The following is a 25,077-nucleotide window of genomic DNA, read 5'->3' as shown; positions in this document are numbered from 1 at the left end:
ATGTTAGTTGCAAGAGCTTAATGGGGTGCCCAGTGGTAACAGCGTTCGATTTCCCGACAACTGGCCGCGGGCTATCGATCACCCCCCCCCCCACCCCGGATGCTCATGTGCAGTGTTGAAGTTTCAGCTGTCATGCTGGTGTGAATCCTGGCCTCCTCCAGACAGTGTCCGGCATCATGGCAAGTGCCTGTACCATGTGGTGCCAGCACTTACTACATACGGGTACAGGCACTCGCTGTGACACTGGATAAAGCTACACTGGCTGGAGAAGACAGATGTACAGTGGCAGCTGATGCAGGCAGAGCGGAAGGCAGAAGAGGAAGCTTTGGGGCGGGATACAAGTGGGAAGGTGAGTGGTACAGGTGGCGGCTCTAGCAATGGGGAGGGAGTGGATAAGCTTCTGGCTACATGGGAGGGAGAGAGGGAGCTTCTGTCTACATGGGAGGATGGAAGGGAGATGGGAGGGGGGTGGAGAAGCATCTCACTACCTGGGAGGAAGGGGGGGGGAGCATCTGGCTATCCACAGGGATGGAGGAGGAGAAGAATCTGGCTAGCTACAGGGATGGAGGAGGGAGAAGCCATTGGCTACCTATAGGGGGAGAGAGGGAGAAGCATCTGGCTATCTACAGGGAGGGATGGAGGGGGGAGAAGCATTTGGCTATATAAAGGAATGGAGGGGGAGACGCATCTGACTACCTACAGGGATGGAAGGGGGAGATGCATTTGGCTACTTACAGGGATGTAGGGGGAGAAACCTTTGGCTACCTACATGGAAGGAGAGGGGAGCAGCTTTTGGCTACCTACACGGAGGGAGGGAGGGGGAGAAGCATCTGGATATCTACAGGGAGAAAGAGAAAGGGGGAAAAGCATTTGGATATCTACAGGGATAGATGGAGTAAAAGCATCTGGCTACCTACAGGGAGGGAGGGAGGGGGAAAAGTATCTGGCTAGCTATGGGGGAGATGCATCCGGCTACCTATATGGGAGGAGCAAGGTGAAGAATCTGACTATTTATAGGAGAGAGGGGGAGAAGCACCTGGCCACCTATAAGGGGGAGAAGCATATGGCTACCTAGGGTGGGGGGTATCTGGCCACCTGTAGATGGGGGGCTTCTGCCTACCTATAGAGGAGGGGGGAGGCTACCTATATTGCAAAGTGGGTGGTGGGGTGGAAGCATCTGCCAACTCATACTGCGAGGGGGGGGGGGGAATCTCACTATCTGTACAGAAGAGGAGGGGGGGGGGGGTGCATCTGCCTACTTATACTGAAAAAGGGGGAATGTTGGGCTGATGGTCAGAGGGCGGCTGGTGATAGTTGGCCTTGGGCGGTAAAAAGTAAAAATCCGGCCCTGACTGAGAGCAATATAGCAGCCATCTTCATTCTCTTTTAATTAATGCTACTTGCTCGGCTATTGTGCTGATCTTTTATGTCTCTTAGGTGAGTCTCTGACTCTGAACAAGTAGTTAGATCAACAATATATTTGCGTCAGGAATGTGATACAAAAAATGACCAAACCAAATAATGATACAATAAAGCCACATAACTGGCATTTTTGAAAGGCATTTATAGCACTTGTATCCTTGAGCAGTGGTGCTCATCACGACATAGTGGTGATTCACGAGCATTTTTCCACTATTCGACGTCCGGATCCGAATCCGTGATCGATTGTGGATCATGTGATTCAATCACAGATTTTCCGTGATTACTAATATTCAGAAAAATATCCGTGATTAAATCATGATTAAACTATAAATACCAAATTCGCAGGCTATGTTAAGTAGAAGAGTGGGAACAAAAGAAAAACATTTTCCAAAAAGACCTTATAGTTTTTGAGATAATCGATTTGAAAGGTTCAAAGGAAATTTCAAAGGAAAAAAGTAATACATGTAAATACACTAAATACATTAACTGCCATTACCGCATTTAAATGTATACTATTTTCCTTTGAACCTTTAAAATCGATTACCGGTATCTCAAAAACTATAAGGTGTTTTTGGATTTTTTTCCCCTTGTTCCCACTGTTCTACTTAATATATCTTGCAAATTTAGTGTTCATAGCATGTAAGGGGGCTTTGCTATTAACCGCTATAATCGGAGGGATTTAATCACCAATACTTTTTCATTGGAAACTTTAAATTCGAATTTCTCAAAAACTAGAAGGTCTTTTTGAAAAAGAAATTTAAGTTGTAGCCACTGATCACCTTTATAATCAATGCAATTTTGGGGACTGTAGCATGTATGGGGGCTAATCTGTGATCACAGCCGTGATTCCTGATATTAGAGGCAATCACGGAAAAAATCAGTTGAATCCGTAACTCAGTTTCAAATCTGGAGAAAAATCACAACTTTTTTTTAACCATGGCCAAATAAGTCGAATCTGTGACCGGGGGTATCCGAGCATCACTGTACTTGAGCAGTATTACCGCATTTGAGTTATGTCTCCGATACAGTTATGTTGTTCTTTACCAATTGCATTTTGCTGTGTTTGAATAGCTGAAAAAGCACGGCTTCAACCATGGTACAAATACAACACAGGCTTGGTACATTTGCAATGCATTTACACCATGGTTTGCAGACACAGGCACTAAAAATTGGCCTTTAAAGCAAACCTGAGTAAAATAAACAAAGCATTTGAGAATACAGTTCACAATCAGTGGTTACCCACAGTAAAAACTGCATGGCGAAACATGTTTTTGTTTCAGAAATACACTCTAGGGGATAATATAAAGATTAGTATTGTCTCTAAGAAGGTCAGGAGGAAGTTGCCTGGTAAGACCCTCCCCTTTGACCTTTCAAGCCGGAAGCAGGAAATTTGGGCGCCCAGCAGCTAATGGACAATTTGGGTGCCCCACGGGTGCTAATGCAAATATTAGGCACCCAAAGCAGAAATGTGGGCGCACAATAAGTATTCTCATCAAAATTACAATATTATAGTTTTTGAATTTTTTTTATTGTTTGGAAAATTATAGTTTTTGACATTTTTAATGTTTTGTATTTACAAATTATTTATTTTCGAAAATCATTGTTTTGAAATATATTGTTTTGAATACTAAAAGGTTAGGAAAGGGCGTTTTAGGGTTAGGCATCAGGATGGAAGGGAGTTTAGGGTTAGGCGTCAGGAAGGGTTTTTTTTAGGGTTAGGCGTCAGGAAAGAGGGTTTTAGTGTTAGGCATCAGGAAGGCTAGTTTTAGGGATAGGTGTCAGGAAGTTTTTTTTTTTAAGGTTAGGAGTCAGGAAGGGGGTTTTAGGGTTAGGCGTCAGAAAGGGGGTTTTAGGGTTAGGTGTCGCAAAGAGTGTTTTTAGGGTTAGGCATCAAGAAGGAAGGTTTTAGGGTTAGGCCTCAGGAACGGGGTTTTAGGGTTAGGCATCACAAAGAAGGTTTTTAGGGTTAGGCATCAGGAAGGGGGTTTTAGGGTTAGTCGTCAGGATGGGGGTTTTAGGGTTAGGTGTCAGGAAGGGAGGTTTTAGGGTTAAGCGTCAGGAAGGGGATTTTAGGGTTAGGCGGCAGGAAGGGGGTTTTAGGGTTAGGCGTCAAGAAGGACGTTTTAGGGTTAAGCGTCAGGAAGGGTGTTTTTAGGGTAAGGCGTCAGGAAGGGTGGTTTTAGGGTTAGGAGTCAAAAAGGGGAGGTTTTAGCGTTAGGCGTCAGGAAGGGAGGGTTCTGTGTGAGAGTAGGATTAGGTTAAGTTGTAGTAAAATATTGTTCATATATACCAATATTTTATTACAATAATTTACACTATTTACACTTTAAAAACAAAGAATATTAGTGGATATTAACAATAATTTTATTAACGAAAACGGGTGCCCATTTTTCCTCGCGCCCTTTCTACATGCATGCTTCAAGCCTCCATTTTAGTGATATACTGTATGGCTTCTTTGACCAACAGGAAGATTCCTTTCCCCTTATTTGCAGTTATACTTTATATATTACATCTGCTCCAGTGTTTGTCTGTATCTCCTGATTATGTAGTTTCTCATGCTTTGATTTTATCGCCAGAGTTTGCTTCAGGGTGGCTTTCATATTTCTCTCTCTGCGTGCAGAACAGTTACACTTTACGCAACATCCTTTCTTGCCTTTGGCAAAAATGTCAGCATATAGTTTTAGGTACGTTCTTAGTGGATGGCCATTAGCTTTGTACATCAATGCGCCCACACATATACAGAGAAATACCACACATAAAACTTTCAGATAAGGCAAAATAATGTGAAGTACAGAAACAACAGTTTTATTAACCTGATTTGTGGTTGGCCGTTGAGCTCGTAATAGCCTTGATGCTGTCCTTGAGCGAACCCGTTTTTTGCTTATTTTTCGTTGACTCTAGTGCTTTGAGCTTCTTGGCATGTTTACTGCCTTTGTAGTGCGCCTCGGCTTGGCTCTACAAAGGAGAACAAATCAGGCTTACTTCTTTATGTCTTCACACAACACAATGGGGTGATGAATTTCATGGGGGGACAACACAAACACATGTCACAAGTTCAATAATAAAGGAACTCTATTATAGGTTTTAAATGGTTTTATGTTTTTTACACTTAAACCCCATTTAAACGCAATGGCAAAATCATGGCCAAGATTTGCCATCTCTTGGTATAAAGGCTAAACCAGATTTTTCTGATGGTAATGAAACATCAGTTATTAGAGTAGTGTTGGAATGTGGAACCGGCTTACACTCTACATCTGAGGACAACGCTGGAAAGAACCAGTTGTGGAACAACCTCTGGCGGTCTTAGTCCAATTCATTATCATAAGGCTGTGTGTGTGACCCAATGATAAAGAGTGGGGACTCAGACTTCTGGAAATAATTCTCACCAGAGCAGTCCTAAGGCATATATATTAGCTGGGCACTAACAGTTTGGAGCCATTCCTTTTGGGGAAGGTGCTGTCAGAGCAAAGCAAGGCTATGTGAATGTCAGCAAAAGCCAATAACTAGTTTTACCCGACTCTGTGCCTCTAGTCTGCTATTAAAATATATTTCCTATCCACAACCTACCATAATAAGCAACATTAAAGGACCACTATCGTGAAAAAATGTAAAATGTAAAATACATAACACATGTATAAGAAGCACAATACTCCCAGAGTAAATTGCACTATAAACCACTTTTACCTAAGTTAACAGTTAACAGTAAACATTTAAAATCTGACCAATCTGACATATGTTTGACTAGTTCCTCTCCTCATGGGGGATTCTCAACATTTCCTTTATTTTTTACTGAAGCACTCCTTGTAATGGATCCATACAAAGAGGCCAGCCAGCCCTCATTGTCGCTTGCACACTAATTTGGCAGTTGGACTGGACACACGTCATTCAGAAAGTGTTTGTAAAAATAAAGAAAACCCTGAGAATCCCCTAAGAGGATATGGATTAGTCCAAAACCTGTCAGCAATAAATACTTTTCCCGCAAGCCGCAACATAACCTAAAAAAACAATTCCCTCCCTGTAACTCCTAGCCTACCCAATGTATAATACTTAGCTATACTCAGCTATATTCTTATAACTTGCTAACTACTTCACTCTCCATAACCTAGTTATATGCCCCCCATCCTCATAAAATATTACTCCTCCACTATAACTTATATCTATATCTAACTATAACCCCCTAACATAAAGTACTTTTCTTTCCATGTATAACCTACCACACTAAGGTAAATACTATTCCCACTTTGCAATATAGCTGCCACCTCACCAATACACCCCACCCAACATAAAACACTATTTTATACTATGGACTAGCAACCCCATCGAAGTTAGTAACCCTATTCCAGGAATCCAGCAATCCCCCTCCCCCCCCCCCCCCACCATCACTGTAGTGGAAAAGAAATGTAGAAAAAGAAAAGACCTCCCCCCAAAAAAAATCACCTAGTATAGTTCAACAGCAAAATGTAGTATTAGAGGCGAGACCGACATCACCCGCTGAATAGCAAAGTGAACAGGGCTGAGATTACTGTAACTGCTCTGTAATTTCAGCATCTCCTGTTTCAGCAGGTCTGGCACTGTTGGCTTTTGGAGCTGTTATGCAGGTACACACCATACAATTCTGTGTTAGGTAGATGGTTCGATAGATACATTTCCAACATGTCCCGATCTTATTTTCGATTGTTTTTTTTTTCTGATCGATTTCTCATAGAAGTGAATGGAAATAGATAAGAAAAGATAACAGAATCGAATCGAAAATCAAATCAGAAATCGATCGGACTGAAAATAGACCAAAAAACCGCATCGAGTTTGCCCAGTATTAGTGTTAGTGTGATTGACTTTACCATGATATTGGCATGAATGGATAGCCGCTGGCACTGATGCAGCACCCTGTAGAGCTGTAGAGTACCTGCTCCTGTGACTTGGGCTACAAGCTGCTTCTGTATTGTTAGCAGGCTCATTTGTTAAAACTGAGAGGCTTCTAGCATATAAGACACGCTTCACTTTGTGTACCACGTGGACGCATGCCTTGGCACTGATTTTGCTGTCGGTTTACAGGGGCTTTAAAGGATACCTGAAGCGACATGTGACGTGATGAGATAAACAGGTTTATGTCCCAATCCTACATACAGCTATAAAATGAGGCTGTGTTCCTTTTTTTATCACTGTAAGTGGTAAGAATCCAGGGTCCATACGCAATTCACTTTTTCTCCTGAGTTTTCTCCCAGGAGATCATTTAAAATTACTTTTAAGCAATCTGCAACTAAAAAAAGTATCAAAACATAGGTGACAAAGTACTGTCAAAATTATGTTGAGTATTTTCTTGCTTGCTGATGGTTTAAAAGGGATTATATTGGCTATGAAAAGTATGAACATATCACCTAGGAGAAAACTCAGGAGAAAAAATGAATTTCATATGGGCCCAGGGCTCCGTTTGCCAGTTTCTCTGCTGTTGAGACAGACACTTCTGAGAGCAAAGAACAGATGAACAAGGACAGTAGTTCAAGATTCACCTAAGACAATAAAAGCTTCAAACAAAAAGTTTTAGGGTCCGTTCACATTACAAACGCGGACAGCCACGCATGCGGAACGCAACGCATGCGAACGCACACCATCCACATTTGTATGCGTTGCGAGGCTGATCCCATCACTGAAAAGTGAATGGGACAGCCGCGGGTTTTTGCAAAAACCGCGTGCAGCATGCGTTCCCGGACCGCACAGTTCCGGAACGCATGCCGTGTGAACATCAGACAGTGCACTCTATGCACTGTCTGATGTCGTGCGTGTCGGCCTCCTGCACGCGTTTCCAAAACGAGTTTTTAAACACGAAATAAGACTATGAGATTCCAGGAAAGCCCTATTTGAGATCAGGACTATAGATGCAATTGTTTATCTCATCAGTTTATTTTCACTTCAGGTGTGCTTTGAGCTATGTGTATCACAAATGTGCATTTGTAATCATCTGAATCCACAATCCCAGTCACTGTGAAGGTTTATCTCCCATGGAAAGCAGTAGTGTTTTCATTTGCGTCTCTTATTGCTGGACAGTGTCAGACTCAGTTTTGCAGGGAGTTAAAGTGGACCTGAACTCTTGCACTGGAAAGAAGGAAAGCATATAGAAATGCACCCTGTACAATCAATTAGAGAGTTTAGCCCAGGCATGGGCAAACTTGGCCCTCCTGCTGTTGAGGAACTACAAGTCCCACAATGCATTGCAGAAGTCTGACAGCCACAGTCATGAGGCATAAAGGCAAATGCATTGTGGGATTTATAGTTCCTTAACAGCTGGAGGGCCAAGTTTGCCTATGCCTGGTTTAGCCTGTCTAATTCCTTCTTATCTGTAACTAAGCACAAGTTGTAATTTGATCCCTCCCCTGTGTCAGTTGTCTGCCATGGCAGATAAATTCATTTGTAAACACGGGATATTGACAATATTCCAGCTTCAATGAAAGCACGAAGTAGAGACCCTGCAGATTTATTATAGGATTTGTATCAGATGTAACAAAGAAATGTTTTTCTTTAAAGCGGTATCGTCAACATAAAAATGAAATTTCAACAGCAACTGGTCTGAGTGTATTAAGTGATAAAGATGCTAATCCTGCATTCAAAACTTTTAAAACTTTTTCTGCTGTTATGATTTGGAGTTATCCGAAAAACAGAACCTGAAATACGGTAAATAACACAGAAAGAACCCTCTATGCTGAATCACTATAATATAAAACTTAACGTTTAATAGTATGTTCCTTAAAAACAATTAGGCTGAAAATATCATACTACACTTTAACAAATATTGCTGGAACTAATCTGTCAGAAAATAACGGAGATCGCTATATAGCCATCCCAAGTCCCACAGCAATAAAGTTATGAAGTTAAATTACACAACCCCCACCATATAACCCGACATGTTTCACTTCTAGATGAAGCTTTTTCAAGGGAAAGTGCTAAAAAGTGTTCACAGTGATAAGGTGAGCCGACAGGCTATATCTCTATACTTGTTTTTAAAAAGAATGTTATCTGTGCACCTTATCACTGTGAACACTTTTTAGCACTTTCCCTTGAAAAAGCTTCATCTAGAAGTGAAACATGTCGGGTTATATGGTGGGGGTTGTGTAATTTAACTTCATAACTTTATTGCTGTGGGACTTGGGATGGCTATATAGCGATCTCCGTTATTTTCTGACAGATTAGTTCCAGCAATATTTGTTAAAGTGTAGTATGATATTTTCAGCCTAATTGTTTTTAAGGAACATACTATTAAACGTTAAGTTTTATATTATAGTGATTCAGCATAGAGGGATCTTTCTGTGTTATTTTATGATTTGGAGTTATCACATACTTAAGGAACACTGGCCCTTTAGTAGTCGTGCCAAAGAATTGCATGCTGGGGGTTCTTTTTATCTATAATCTATTCCTCCTCTTCCCTTTATTTCTCTGCCAGCTTCTTATCTGAAACCTAATCCCCTACTCACTTGTGTTTACAAGCAAGGCTGAGGCGACTCAGCGATTGGAGGAGACAAGAAAAAAAGTAAAGGGCAGAAATGACATCACGAGTTAGCCTTAACTGTGGGCAAAAGACATGGCCCCCACCAGGAACAGAATTCTCGTAATTTACTATGTAACATTCACTGAAATCAAAACGTGGACAGTACAATACAAGTGTTATGTAAGTAGATCAAGTATTTATCTACTTATATATGTGTTTTTTTCCCTGGCATAGTATGGCTGATCCTACTGCTTTAAAGGTTAATATGCTGTTGCTTATCTTTTAGAGCTGAGATGCAGTTCTGAGTTCAGGTCCGCTTTAATGGTTTATCTCCTGCCTCTGCCTTGTTTATAAGATACACATACATATCAAAGGAATACATTTACGAAGGCTCGTCTTAAACTGACAATATCCATGGAAGGAGAAGAGCAGAAAGGATGAGAGAATGTGCCAGCAGATCTGAGCACAGGCATAACAGAAGACAGATTCATGGACACTAAACACAAGTTTACAGTTACAATATAATTAAATAACAGGAGAAATAGCTGTTCCAGGTAGATAAGACTTTACTGCAATTTCAGAGCTGTGATTCAGATTATTATGAATAACTCTGTTACCTATATTAGTTTAATAATCATTTTTTTTACAAGCTTAAACCTCCATAAGCAAAGCCATAAAAGTCATTATAAGCCATATAGATTGAATGGCAAATAGTAAAGTCATTTCTAAAACAGACTTACTATTCATTGTAAACACAGGGAGAACCAGTGGTATAGCGACTGAGGATGCAGAGGTTGTGGCTGCACCAAGTCTCTGGGACATGAGGGGCCCTCCTCCAGATGCTGCATTAGCTCTCTGTGCTGTAGGGGTAATGATCACCTCTATAGGTACTTTGAATACTGGTAATCATTAACAAACCATTGCTTTTCCCTGTTGGTAATCTAAGGCCTGGTTCACATTAGCGTTCCCTGTCTGGGTCCGCCTGATCGGATCCGGACCGTATACTGTACAAACGGAACGTGCGTTCCGCATAGCAATGCAAAGGCTATGCGGACGTTCACATGCGTACGTTCCGTACAGAACGGAGCCGGATCGGATCCAGACTCCGGAGGCTTTTCCAACATGCGCTATTTTTTGGGTCCGGATCATCCGGCCCACGCACCCGGACCGGATCCTGACTGCACCATACGGATATAGAAACCTATGGGGAACGGAAAGCGCAGAACACACTGGAGACAAACACCTGACATTCTACCCCACTTCCTATGCGTATCCAAGCGGCTATTTCTGATGGGGACAGATGGGCCCAGCATATCTGGAGTGGAGCAGCAGTGACACACGTGCTGGAGCTGTTTGGCAGTATGTCGGAGGTGGAGGTGAGGCCTACAGCGGAGGACCTGATTGTACAGGTGCACCAGGTGCACCTTCTGCTGACCCCAACAACTTTAAAGGTATTTTGTTCTTTTTTTACGATCAGTCCTGATGCAAACGGACTGGATCCGGATCGGATAAGGATCTGAACCGTACGGTTCCAATCCGAATCAGGCCCTGATGCTATCCGGATCCGGTCCGTTTGCATGCCAAAACGCAAGTGTGAACGGGGCCTTAATCATGCAAATATTATATACGCAGTGTTGGGCAGTGTAAATTTTGCACTGAAGAACATGGCCCTGTAATTACATCATTGGGAAGAGCCTAAAAACTCCATCAGATAATGACCCTGGTGGCATCTGCTCCCACTGAAACTCAGCATTTCATCTTTGTTCTAAAAGATTCTTTACAGCAAAGAAGGTACTGGTAGCAGAAGAGCATTCAAACAGTTAACACAGAACTTTCTTCTTCAGTGGAAAGTATCCCGCTATCTGAAGAGGTGATAATATTATCTTTTATTTACATTCCTTTGTCAGCTACAAATAGTAAACACTTGAAAAGTGCTGAAACTGAGCTCTCTCCGCTTCTTGTATGTGTGCTGCTGAGAAGTGATCACTAGATAGATTTTCATAAATGCATTCAGAAGCTATGAAAGAAAATACAATGGCAGCTTTCAGAGCAGATAAAAAGTACTTTGGGAACTTGTAATTTGCAAACAAACAATATTACTTGTGCACTAAAGCAAATATGGTAACTGTCTGGGTATTAAAGAGTAGGAAACCACATTTTTATTGAATGCTATGTCAGAGTTTTATCCCACTAAGGAGTGCTACACCACTGTTACATGTTTTATCACACGGTCCCCAAAGCTGGTAGTATGTGAAGAATCAAGGATACAGGGCCGCTATTTCTTGACCTGACTACAATGTAAAAAGTATTGTGCAACAGTTGAGGGCGTGGATCATGAACAAAACTCCTTCACCCTTGCTGCCACCTCCTTCCACCCCATATGATTATCCTCCATTCTCTGCACTGGTCTATGATGTGTTGGGGGCACACAGCAGGTAAAATAAGTATTGAACACATTTTTCAGTAACTATCTAATGCTAGTATTGACATGATGTATTTTACACCAAATGTTGGAAGCAGCCCAAGAAAACCAAACCTACAAAGAAATTGAAACACATAAATTCATAAATGAAGTTGTGTGTAATACACGGAATGGAAAAAGACATAGAAAATCAATACACTAACTGAAATCTGTCAGCATTTAGAAAGTACCCTTGCCCCATTCCAGTGCACATCAATATCAGGTAGTTTAGCCCAAATTGATGGTCTATAAAGTGGTTTCTCATTACCAAGATATCACACAAGAAGCATCTCAGGATGGGTAAAAAAGCAATGGGTTCTCACAAGACCTTCGCAAACTTACAGTTGCAAAACAAAATGGTTACACTTAACAAAATAAACACAAAGATAGGGTAGCAGTCCATCAATAAAAATAAAGGAGTTTAAAAATAAATGTATCATAATAAGCAAATGTATTGGAAAATCTCTAATCTCAAGATACAAACAGTTTACTTGTATAGAGAAAAAGATACTGAAAGTGGATCCGAGATGAACTTTTACTCATTGCATAATTGTGTTCCTTTCCTATTGTTTACAGGGCATTCCTCAAGCCAAATAATTTTTTGCTTTAAAGAGACTCTGTAACATTAAAAAACGCCCCTGGGGGGTACTCACCTCGGGTGGGGGAAACCTCGGGATCCTAATGAGGCTTTCCACGCCGTCCTCTGTCCCACGGGGGTCTCACTGCAGCCCTCCGAATAGCCGGCGACAGACCCGACTGTGACTTCAATATTTACCTTTGCAGGCTCCAGCGGGGGCGCTGTGGCTGCTGTCGGCTCCGAAGTAGACGGAAATACCCGATCTCAGTCGGGTCCGCTCTACTGCGCAGGCGCCGGAGACTTGCGCTTGCGCAGTAGAGCGGACCCGACGGCGATCGGGTATTTCCGCCTACTTCGGAGCCGACAGCCGTCAGAGTGCCTGCGCTGGAGCCGGGAAGGTAAATAATGACGTCACCGCTGTACGGAGGGCTGCAGCGAGACCCCCGAGGGACGGAGGACGGCGTGGGAAGCCTCATTAGGATCCTGAGGCTTCCCCCACCCGAGGTGAGTACCCCCCAGGGGAGGTTTTCACGTTACAGTTCCTCTTTAATACTCTAATTCCCTATAAACTAAACAAGCCCCGCCCAGTTTTTCAGAGAGCCTTGGCAGTAGCAAGGGCTCATGGGAGCTCAGTCTGGGCAGGAGGAGGGGGAGATATTACTATATTACTAGCCAGAGATTTCAGAGGCAGAGGGGAGGAGGGAGGAGGAGGGGGAATAGGTTTTCACAGTCTGAGTTCTGATAGTGCAGATAAGCTTGCCTCTGTGTAATGTTTACAAACAACATGGCTGCTGTCTTTGTATCACAGGAAGAAATATTCATATTCTATTAAAGCTGTTTGCAGCTAGATTTGCTGTTTAAACCATCTAAGCTGTACATAAGATATATAGACAAGTTACTTGTTATAGTTAGTTTTATATCTCGGATCCGCTTTAACTCTACCCAGAGTTGAGCGATCAGTTTTAACCTGTTCCACACCCGCTATGTTGTGTATCTATGCCCCTCTTTATAATAAAACCAGGGGCATAGATACACGCATCCTCTGTTTACAAGTGGCGCCAGCTTGCGACCGCTAGCTCCTGCCTGTGCTGCGATTCCCCCCCCCCCCCTTCCCCGTGGCAGAGTACTGATTTGTGAATGGGAATTTGTGTTATTCCTATTCACTGATCAAAGTGCCTGTAACAAATAATCACCAGCTTCAGCAATATGTGAGCCAGTCTGCAGCAGGGTTGGAATGCACAGGAGTCGGCACCCCCATCCACAGACCCCAAGACCTGGCCGTAACGTCACCGACCCATCCTGGAAGTACTATCGCCGCAACTTCAGCAGCGGTACCAGGTAACCATGGTGAAGGAAGACCCAGAACTACTGGCCAACCCGCCAACAAAAGAGGCAGAGAAAGTAGTGACTGAGTCAAAACCCTGGAACAAGCATAAAGCTAATCCAGTAAAACCTGAGTCAGCTGAGTACCTGACCTACTGCATGCTTGTTCAGGGTCTTTGGCTAAAAGTATAAAAGACACAGGATCAGGAGGGTTGCCAAGCAACTGGTATTGTTTAAAAGGAAATAAATATGGCAGCCTCCATATCCCTCTCACCTCGGGTTCCCTTTAACTTTATTAGCAGCATTTTTTAAATTTAACTTGTTCCCTTTAATTAAAATAAACAGCACCACAGACAAATCCTGTAAATCCATTAGCTTGCATATGCTTGGATTAAATCGAATTACCAGCATTAGTGTAGGCCCACATTTGCTGGGCTGTGAATGGTCCATTTCATTAAGTGTGATCTGGTGCAGCTTAACATGCCATAAATGAATTAAACATTCCCCTGGAACAATGCTGCCAGAGATGTAATCACCAGACCAGTGCTCTAATTGGCATAATTGCATTTCCTCTATTACATTTTGTGCTGTGATATAAAGATATGTATATTAAAGAATGAATATTAGCACTGCAAAATAATATTGTAAAATGAAACAGGAAATGACAAAAATAACCCACAAGGGAGATGCCTAAAGATAGTGTGGATGTCTTTATTGTTCTCATTGAATTACTGAGCACAATATTATGAAAAGAATGTATTCATTTATGTGTATTATTAGTATTCCCATGGATGATGATCTGAGCACGCTAATCTATAGTTCTTCCCTCTACTAGATTAGTCATTTTGCAAATTAAAAATAAGTCTATAAATAAACTGTGAATATTTTGTACAATTAAATAAAATGGCATGAATTTTATTCATGTATGACAAAGGTTATTTTCTGAATATAGCATCTGCTTACATGTATTAGGACATTTCACAGAAATGCCACTTTTGGTCTGATAACGTGAAATGCATTGAAGGCAAACCAGGCAGATTACGGTTAAACCTGAAGGAAGAGGCACTATGGAGCTATTCTTTGTACAATGTCCTTTGTAGAATTGTTACATACATCTGCCAGTTTTATCATGAACAAAAATCTGTAGCAGAACAGCATTCAAACAGTTAAACACAGCACTTTGTTCTGCTGTGGAAAGCTCCTTCAGCTTGTGATCCACATCCGAAGAGGTGATAACATTATCTTTTGTTTACATTCCTCTGTTGCTACAATTCGTTACAGCCAGCCTCGGAACTGAAACAGAACTGTACTGAGCTGATAAGCAGAGACAGATTTTCACTAGATAGCTGTTGTATTTATATATTAAAATCTATGAATAAAATACAACGGCAGCTTTCAGAGCTGTACTTTGGGACCTTTTAACTTGTAAACAGGCAATATTACTTGTGCACAAAAGCAAATATGGTAACTGTATGGGCAATAAAAAGTAGGAAAACATTTTTATTGAATGTTGTCAGAGTTTTATTCTACGTTAACCCCCTTGGCAGTATGTTTCTTTCCGGATTTTAGGGTCTAAAAGTGGTACAATTTTTTTGCACCCTTTCAGACCCTAAAAAAACCTGGAAAAAATCATGCTGCTAGGGCGATCTGCAGCAGTCCCAGCACTCACTCACCTCCCTGAGATCCAATGCTGCAGTTTTCCCTCCGTCCTCCGGGTGGCACTTTAACCCTATAGTAATATTGCCGGCTGTCATCATGACAGGGGGAAGCAGAGCCTCGGAGGAGAGGAAGAAGAATGGAGGTAGACGTCGGGGATCCACTGGAAAGTGAATGATAGACGCCCGCTGCCCGCATTGATCTGCGGCGGCTACCACGAGTTCAGCTCGGGGTTACCGCTCCTGGCATGTTTTTTCAACTATAAGATGTACTAGTGATTACCGCTAAGGAAGCTGCAGTTGTCTTGGACCTTGTTTGTTTAAATCTTGGCAATTCACAAATATAGAAATGGGTTGTAATTTGGGTTGGTGATAATCTGTGTGTCCTTTCTTTTTTTTTTTTTTCAATACATTTTTATTGAGTTTTCTGTTTTTGTTATTTTTAACAACATGTACATATGACATCTGACCGTCAAGACATCATCGACAATTATAGTACTTTACAAGATAGGACATTATGCCATACGTACAGAAAAACAAGGAACGAGAGGCCGGCACCATCAATATCTTCTGCCCAGCAGAAGATATTGATGGTGCCGGCCTCTCGTTCCTTGTATTGCTGATTGATCCGGAGTGCTGCCGGATCGCTGGCCAGGCACGTCGACTTTGAATTATTAAGGGAGTGTGCAGTCACACAATTACCACTGTATACGTACAGAAAAAGGAATCAACAATATACAGTAAATGATAAACATTAACTAAGGCCTGAAGGCCTGAAGAAATATAGAAAAGACTAAATAGGTGGATTATACAAATGGTGATGTATATAGGTGGTGATGTACCTGGGGGCATTAAGGGGTAAGCTCGTGGGTTGTTTGTTTGCTTGCAAGGCATGGGGTATTGGGGGTAAAGATTTATATCTCTGTTAAGCCTGTTTTAGGTCGTGTTAGGTCTGGTGGCCGTGTTATAAGCCCCAATCGCCGGGATTGGTTTTTCTACCTTCGAGTTAGCCATTAAGAAGGAGAGTCGGGCCATTTGATGCTTAAGAGGAATGGTGGGTCATTGTCATTGTTGTAGATTCTGATAGAACGTTCCATTTGGAGATTGAAGTCCACTTGATTTCGTAGCTGTGTGATAGAAAGAATTTCTTCCGAGTTCCAATTTGTAGTGATGAGGCTCCTAGCTACACACAGTATTTGCGACACTAATAGCCTATATTTAACAGGAAAGGCCCTTATCCCAATATGTAAAAGTGCTAGTTGAGGAGTAATCACAATTGGGGATTGCACAATGTCACAGAGTTCCTTGGTGATTGAGGTCCAGAAGGGTTGAATTCTAGGGCACTCCCATAGAAGGTGAAGCAATGAGCCCGTGTTATGGCATTTCCTCCAACATTCTGGAGAAATTTTAGGTGAAAAATTGGCCATTCGCTTGGGGGTGAGGTACCATTTTAATAAGATTTTATGGAAAGATTCTCTATGGTTAATACAGGCGGAGAATTGTGATATGGCCTTAGATGAGAAAATTATATCTGAATGTTCTATGGGGATTTGGAGATCAGTTGACCAGGAGTCTATATATTTGTGCAGTTGCTTGTGATTACTCCTCAAGAGTTCCTTATACCACATTGAAATGCCTCCTTTAGTTTCTAGAGTTGTTGATAAGTAAGAAACAATGTGTCTAGATGCTTTGGGTAGAGTGCATTTGGTTTCTGTCAGGAAGTGCTTGATGCGTAAGTAGGTAAAGACTTCTCTAGGTGGAAGTTGAAACCTTTTTGTTAAAGCAGGAAAGTCAAGTAGAGTGAGGTCGTCAGGTGAATATAGGTCCGAAATTAGGGAAATACCGGCTTCCAACCATTTCCTCATTCCCAGATTTGGTGTAAAGAGAGTGAGAGCTTCAATGGGTAATTTCAGAAGGGATCCTTCTGATTGGGACAAAGAAGATCTGGTAAATTGTGACCATGCGTTAAAAGTAGCTTGGATAGGTGGGTAGGGTGATTTATTGGTTTGGGTTTTTAACAGCTGGAGTGTTAGTAGATGTAGGGGGTTACAGGATGAGATGGCTCTTTCAATATTAACCCATTGCTTAGGTGACTCTTTTTTCCACCAATCCCTAGAGGTTTCCAGCAGACATGCGTAGTAATAGGACTTCAGGCAAGGGACCCCTATTCCTCCTGCTGATTTTGGGATTGTTAAATTTATATAAGCTATTCTATGTTTCTTTTTCCCCCATAGAAATTTAGCGATTATTTTACTAAGCTTAGAGAAGTAATTATTGGGTAGGGAGATGTGTATTGTTCTGAATAAGTATAAGATTTTTGAAAGAACTTTCATTTGGAAGGCTGCTATTTTGCCAAACCAGGAGAGCTCAAATTTGGCAATGTTATCTAGTTCTTTGGGTATAGAGATTAGGAGTGGGAGGAAGTTGTCTTCATATAGTCTATTTACCGAATTGGACAGCTTTATACCTAAGTACGGGACTGATTTTTTTGCCCAATGGAAGGAGCAAATGGAGGAGATTTGTTGCTTTAACCTCTTGCCGACCGCGTCACGCCGGTAGGCGTGGCCGCGGCGGCAGCCCCAGGACCGCCTAACGCCAATTGGCGTAAAGTCCTGGGGCTCTGTTTTGAATGAGATCGCGCGCACGCTGCGCGCGCATCTCATTCTCGGAGGGCGGAGCTCCGCCCCCTCTTCAGTCTCCGAGCGGCTATTGCCGCTCGGGAGACTGATAGACGGCGTGATCGCCGTCTATTTACCCGTACAGCGCTGCGATCGGCAGCAGCGCTGTACTGGGGACAGCCATGTGACACGGCTGTCCCCCTGGGACACTGGAGAGCGATCGGCTCTCATAGGCAGAAGCCTATGACAGCCGATCGCCACAATTGGCTGGCTGTGGGGAAGGAGGGAGGGAGGGAGGGAATAGATTTAAAAGAACACGCTTTTTTTAATAAAAAAAGAAACAAAAATATTTGTAAACAAAAAAAAAAACAATCTGGGGGCGATCAGACCCCACCAACAGAGAGCTCTGTTGGTGGGGAGAAAAGGGGGGGGGGAAATCACGTGTGTGCTGTGTTGTGCAGATCTGCAGCTTAGCCTTAAAGCTGCAGTGGCACATTTTGCTTAAAATGGCCTGGTCACTAGGGGGGTTTAGCACTGCAGTCCTCAAGAGGTTAAAGGATGCGGTATGTTAATTCCCAGCATTAGAGATTTGCTTTCGTTCACTTTGTAATACGACACTGAGGAGTAGGCAGTCAGGACATTAGTAATATGTGGAAGGGATTTAAGTGGGTCAGTTATGTAAACAATGATATCGTCCGCGAAGAGTCCAATCTTGTGGGATTGGTCTTGCAGATCTATTCCCGAGATGTTGCTGTTAGTTCTTATTGCTTCTGCTAGGGTTTCTATTGTAAGGACAAATATTAATGGTGATAAAGGGCACCCTTGACGAGTGCCGTTGGAGATGTTGAACTTTTTAGAGTAGAAGCCTGCTACATTGACCATGGCTGAGGGTGAGGAGTACAGTGCCATGATGGCTGAAAGAAAGGAGCCGTTAAAGCCAAACTTAGCTAATGTCGCTTCTATAAACCCCCAATGAACCCGGTCAAAGGCCTTCTCCGCGTCCAACGTGAGAAGCAGAGAAGGTCTTTGACTTAGCTCCGAGAACTTAATCAGGTTGATAGTTCTCCTTGTAGCATCAGTCGACTGGCGCCCTTTAGTAAAGCCCACCTGGTCCCAGCTAATTAACTGTGGGAGAATGTTGAGGAGCCTATTGGCTAGAAGTTTAGCGTAGATTTTCGTGTCAGAGTTTAGAAGCGAGATGGGTCTAAAGTTTGACGGGGAGTCTGTGGTTTTACCCGGTTTTGGGATAACAGAGATGACTGCCTGAGTTTGTTGTTCGGGCATTTGTTTGAGTTTAGCAAACGAGGAGAATAAGTCTAACATTGTGGGGGCTAGGATATTACCAAATTCTTTATAGTATTCATTGGGAAATCCATCAGGGCCCGGGGACTTGCCAGTTTTAAGAGATTTGATGACGCTTAGAATTTCTTGGAGAGTGAAGGGACTATTTAGGAAGGATTGTTGTAGGGAGGATATTTTGGGAAGATTTAAGGGGTCAAGGAATTTTTGAATAAGCAGAGAAGAGGGTTGTACCGTGTCTGGATCGTTTTTTAAGTTATATAGTGCCCCGTAGTAATCGCTAAAGGCATTTGAGATCTCTCTGGGGTTATACAAGGTGGTGTTAGTGAAGGGATGGATCAGTTTCGGGATTCTAGATTTAGTCTGTTTATATTTCAGAAGTTTGGCTAGATAGGCCCCTGCTTTATTGCTTTGGGAATAGTGCTTTAGTTTTAATTTTTGGATTTGAAAGTTATAGTTGTCGGATAGGGTCATTCTTAGATCTTGTCTTAGGGAGAATAGTTCCTTTTCTAGCTGGGGGGAATATTTGTCCTTGAATTTATTTTCTATGGATTGGATTTTTTCCAAGATTGAATGAAGGCGTAAAGATTTATCTTTTTTGGCTCTTGCGCCTAGTTGGATAAAGTGGCCTCGAATGACTGCTTTGTGGGCGTTCCATATCGAGTCTATCCTAGCCTCTGTATTACTATTAGAATGAAAATAATCTTCTAGATTTTCTTGTATTAGAGTTTTGTGTTTGGTATTATGTAGTAGAGAGGAATTTAACCTCCATAAAGGGCGGTCAGTTCTGTGACCAGAGGATGAGATAGAAATCGATATGGACGCATGGTCAGACCAGGTTATAGAGTTGATTGTCGCATCTGATATTTTCTGCAAGGAGTATTTGTCCATGAGGAAGAAATCAATTCGGGAAAAGGATTTATGGACATGGGAAAAGAAGGTGTAATCTCTTTCCGATGCGTGGAGAGATCTCCATGCATCGTATAAGTTTTCGTCTAACAGGAGTTTATGGATGGAGATGCTTTTTCTTTCTCCCTTATGAGAGGTGTCCAAGGACGGATTAACCGTAGCATTGAAATCTCCTCCTATTATTACCGTACCTTTTTTAAGGTCTTGAACTTTAGCGATCAGGGATCTAAGAAAGTTCTTTTGGTTAGTATTGGGAGCATATAGATTCACTAGGGTAAATGTCTCATCGTTGATGGTGCATATTAGGATTAGGAATCTGCCTAGGGGATCTCGTATATATTTTAAAATATTCACTATTAGAGAGGAATGGAAGGCTATGAGAACTCCAGCTTTTTTTTTTCTTGAGTTAGCTAGAAAAATTTGGGGAAATTGAGGGTGAGTGTGACGAGGTGTTTTGCCTTCGGCAAAATGGGTTTCTTGAGTAAAGAGCACTTGGGCTTTATGCATTAAGGCTTCTTTCCAGAGGCAATTTCTTTTTTGTGGCGAGTTTAACCCATGTGCGTTAACGGAAATTATTTTTATACTCATGGTGGAGGAGGGAGTAGGGAGATCGCGGGCCTTTTTACCTGGGTTTTAATGGGTGGGTTAGGCTTAACCTGCCTTGCATCCTGGTACAGAAAGAGGAGGGAGCTTGAGTAGTTGTTCATTCTTACTTGGCAATTATAGATTTGGATGGTTTTCGGCCCACAGGGTACATCATGGTCAAGAAGTATACAAACAGTAACAATTAACATGTAGAGAGTAACAAAAAAGCAATATATGAGGCATGAACGTAGCCTCAGAGTGTGTACAACAGCTTTTATCTTGTGTCCCCGGAGGCAGATGAACTCACCTGTCTCCTGAGGAACTGAGAAAGCTGAGGACATGAGAAATGTTGAGCACAAAGCACTGTGCATTATAACACTGGAAAAAGTAACTGAAAACATTCAACTGCAAATTTATCAATGTGGAGTATAAGAACTTTAAATTCAGAGGATATATGAAAATAACAGACACTGAACCTTGTCTAAGGGGGAGAGATCGGCGTACTTGAAATCTTGTTAATGCCGACTACGAGTACCCAGGTGTTGCGGGGGGGGGGGGGAGGGGTGGGTGAGGGGTTGGGGAGGGGGGGGAGGAGGGGGGGGGGGGTTGAGGAAGGGGGAAGGAGGGGGGGAGGGGGAAGGGGGGGGGGTGGGCAAGGGGTGACCCGCTCAAGGGTTACTGAGGTAAGGAATATCGGCTATTAGATATTAGTTAAGTAAAGGACTGGCTCATAGATGGTGGAAGTTCAAGTTGGAGCAGTAAGAGATAGTGCTCGCAGAGCTTTAGGAATTCTTGAGGGAGACCTAGGGTTATCTTTAAGTTTCTTTGAGTTGGTTTGGGGAGATCTCTGCCAATCTTTGCGGAGCCTTTTATTGGAATTAGAGGCATCCATAGTTTCTTCCTCTTGGTATTCCAACATGTTGTGCTTCTTGAGCAATTGGAGGCCTTCTTGAAGGGAGGTGATTTGAGCTTGTTGGTGTCCCAGTTTAAATTTGAGCATGAAGGGCAATCCCCATTTGTATTGAATGGCTTTTCTTTGAAGGATTGAGGTAACGGGTTTAAGTGCTCGCCGTTTTGCCAGGGTTATTGGGGAGATGTCAGGAAATATCTGGATCTTGTGTTCCCCTATACCTGCTGCGCCAAGTTCTCGAGCGGCTCTTAATATTGGTTCTTTTGATTCTGGGTAGTGGAGTTTTAGGATAATGTCTCTCGGGTTATCACCAGCTTTGTAAGGTTTCAGTGCTCTGTGTATTCGGTCGAACCGAAAGAGTTCCTCCGGTTGATTTGGGACTAGCGCTTTAAAAAGAGCCACAATGTAGGGTTTGATATCCGTGATTGTTTCAGGGACTGCTTTGAGTCGCAGGTTATCACGTCTCCCCCTGTTGTCAAGGTCTTCGATCTTAGAGTCTTGTGATGTGAATTGCTCATCATATGTTGTGAGTTTGTCCTGCATTGCATTGACTACTTCGGCCGTTTCGTCCATGCGATTTTCTAGTGAGTGTGTTCTTTCACCTAAATCATCAATTTGAGCTGAGAGGGTCTGGGTGGACGAGCGGATTTCCTGCCTTAATGAGTCTTTTAGTTCAGAGAGCAAGTCTGATATATCTTTGAGGGAAAAGTTCCTATTGTCACTTGCATCAATGACAGGTTCTGGTTCCTCACCCTTATTGTGGGGTTGATCAGGAGAGGGCGTTTGATTTTTTCTTTCCTTTAGTTTGAAAAAGTCACTAGGTGCAGTAGTGGATGGATTGGTTTTCCCACTCTTAGCTGCCATTGTAATGTTATAATGCTGCGGTGAGAAACAAGAAAGTTTCAGATGATTGCAAGGGGTTTTGCAGGGTTGCTGGATGTGTTAATGCACAGTTGCTCTGTATTTTAGGGGTTAACTCATTGTTAACAGCATTGAGGTCCCTCCTTGTACACTGGGGTCTCTTATGGGAGTGTTGTCTGGGATTAGTTGTTTTGTAGAGTCCCAGGGGGGTGTGTGGACGGTACAGATCGCCCACTGCGGCTGGCTGTCCTTCTGTGTGGATTTCCGCGGAATGCGGCCTAGCTGTATGGAGAAGCCGGGGCCTCGATTAGAAGGTGCGTCCCGCCGGCAGGGAGTGCTCAGCGCGGAGGAATTGAAGAACTTTTAGGAGGGGAGCCACTGATAGGGGGAGGCTTCTCAGACCCCGCTGGCCTTAATTTGTGCTCGGAAGGTGGCTTAGTTTGTCCCGGGGAGCCGGGATGCGGAGTGATTGTGGCCTACCTTGCGCACTGGTAGTGTCAGTGGGACTGGAGGATCTGGTCTGCCCCGGTGGCTGAGCTCGGTTCCGGAGGAGTACTGTAAGCTTGCACCGTGGGAGGGTTGTTTCTCCCCGATCGTAGGTCTGTCGGCTGCACTTGAAGGGGGATTTAGGTGAGGAGGCACAGGAGCTACTCAGAGAAACGTCCTGCCGCCATGCCGCGTAAGCCACGCCCCATCTGTGTGTCCTTTCTAACAAACATAATTTATGTATAACCTATCAATTTTTTATTGGTGCCTGCAAAAGTAATTAATGTAGTCTACAATTTTCCTATTCACAGGATTTTGTGAGGCAAAAGGTGCCTTGCCTGAGGCAACAAACTGGCCCTAAACTCCCCTAAATTGAGGTATACCTGCCTCAACTTTCCAAAACAAGAAAGAGTGACACCTTGTAAAGCAACACATTTGGGCATTTTGGGGGACTAGAGATCTATTTTACTGGTTTTAGAACTTTCTGTAAATGAACATTCCATAGAGATCACCTGCTAGTACTAAAGATGTTGCCGCCTGTAGTACATTTCAGAAAGTATATCAGGGAAAGGGAAGACTTTACAATGGGCAAACACTAAATCATTTTGAAATTAATATTGTAAAAAAATACAGTTTTATATATTATGTTACTTTTACTACAGTTCCTTTTTAATAGCGCTAATCATTATAGATCTGATATGATTGTACCTGGGATGATTGTATAACTCCTGTGTCTCTGAGAGTTGATTCTGTACTTTAGCCCCATTGATGCTGAACTCATCATAAATCAACAAACAGTAGACTTGTGGCCTCTTCAGTTCCTGACTTGTGAGGCCTTTAACGATCTTTTAGCCCTGGAAATTAGTCCAGTTTATTGCTATGGGAGCACAACCCTGCCTCCTCAAGCACACTAATAGGTTATTTGCTACCAGATGTGTATGTAGTAGAAGGTGCACACAGTGTGAGGTATATATTGAATAAAGTGCTCAGAAAAATATGAATACTTAGTATTCATATTTTTCTGAGCACTTTATTCAATATATACCTCACACTGTGTGCACCTTCTATGGGCTGCTCTTCCTTGCATCCAGGTTATTTAATTATATGAAATTTTGCAATTAGCACTTTGTATATTATATATGTGGTTTGATTTTGATTTCTTTACACTGCACTTTATACTGAACCCGGGTTCCTCCACTACAGGGTTTTATTATAAACCCTGAGTGGAGTTTTCATCTATGTGTGTATAAATAAATACATACACATCTACATATATCAATTTATTGAATACATCTAGGGATTGTGCAATAATGATGATATGGCTTGGCTGTGCGATCATGTGTTGTTTTTAATTGTTTTTATTCCTTGCATTGGCATCTAGCGTATGGGCTATTATATCAGTATTTTGAAATTGTTTATAATTGCCATATGAATGATGTGTTGTGTTTGATAAATTGTGTGTACAAATAAAATCACCTTGATACAATATTATTACCCAGCTGGATGGTGCTTATTTAAAGGGCCGCTTTTTTCTAAATTGCTACACAATTTCTTATCTGACCCGAGCACATCTAGTACCAATACATTGGAGTGCGGATGTTCCCTCTTTTTTCGTAATTACGATTATGGCCGTAAGTACATAATCGTAATAAAGAAGGATTTCGCAAAATTTCGCGTAAGCGTAATTTTCGCGTAATTTTTGCATTACAATGGTTATTTGTTCATGCCGTAATTTCGCATTAAACGCTACCGTAATTTCGCGTTAAACCGTAACGCTCCGTATAATATAAAAAAGCCGCCGACTTTAAGGGTTAATAGCAAAGCCCCCTTAAATGCTAAGAGCCTCAAATTTGGAGAATATATTAAGGAGATCAGGAGGAATAAGAGGAAAACATTTTTTTTCAAAAAGACCTTATAGTTTTTGAGAAAATCGATGTTAAAGTTTCAAAGTAAAAATATACATTTAAAAACCCGCCGACTTTAACGGTTAATAGCAAAGCCTGCTTAAAGTTTAGGAACACCAAATTCCTAGGGTATATTAAGGGGATCAGTGGGAATAAGAGGAAATTTTTTTTTTTCAAAAAGACCTTATAGTTTTTGAGAAAATCGATTTTTAAGTTTCAAGGGCAAAAATGTCTTTGAAATGCGGAAAATGTCAGTTTTTTTTGCACAGGTAACAATAGTGTATTATTTTCATAGATTCCCCCAAGTGGGAAGAGTTTTACTTACTTCGTTCTGAGTGTGGGAAATATAAAAAAAAAACGACGTGGGGTCCCCCCTCCCAGACCTCTTTAACCCCTTGTCCCCCATGCAGGCTGGGATAGCCAGAATGCGGAGCACCGGCCGCGTGGGGCTCCGCACCCTGACTATACCAGCCCGCATGGTCCATGGATTGGGGGGTCTCGGAAGGGGAGGGGCAGCCAAGCTTTCCCCTCCCCCTCCGAGCCCTTGTCCAATCCAAGGACAAGGGGCTCTTCTCCACCTCCGATGGACG

The 25,077-nt window shown here is 42.4% G+C and overlaps 1 protein-coding gene across 3 annotated transcripts in view; it reads right to left on the bottom strand.

The window, feature by feature from the left end:
- The window catches only part of ZNF385B (zinc finger protein 385B), a 271,136-nt gene that overhangs the window by 81,535 nt on the left and 164,524 nt on the right, over nucleotides 1-25,077 (bottom strand). For all 3 annotated transcript variants that reach the window (XM_068245425.1, XM_068245426.1, XM_068245427.1), the window contains one exon: nucleotides 4,236-4,377. In XM_068245425.1, the coding sequence (XP_068101526.1) occupies nucleotides 4,236-4,377 (142 nt within the window). The remainder of the gene's footprint in view (nucleotides 1-4,235; nucleotides 4,378-25,077) is intronic.

The sequence above is a fragment of the Hyperolius riggenbachi genome, chromosome 7 (assembly GCF_040937935.1).
Source record: "Hyperolius riggenbachi isolate aHypRig1 chromosome 7, aHypRig1.pri, whole genome shotgun sequence".
In the NCBI taxonomy this organism is placed as follows: Eukaryota; Metazoa; Chordata; class Amphibia; order Anura; family Hyperoliidae; genus Hyperolius; species Hyperolius riggenbachi.
Note: the sequence above shows the minus strand (reverse complement) of the source record. Positions and strands in the feature narration are given on the sequence as shown.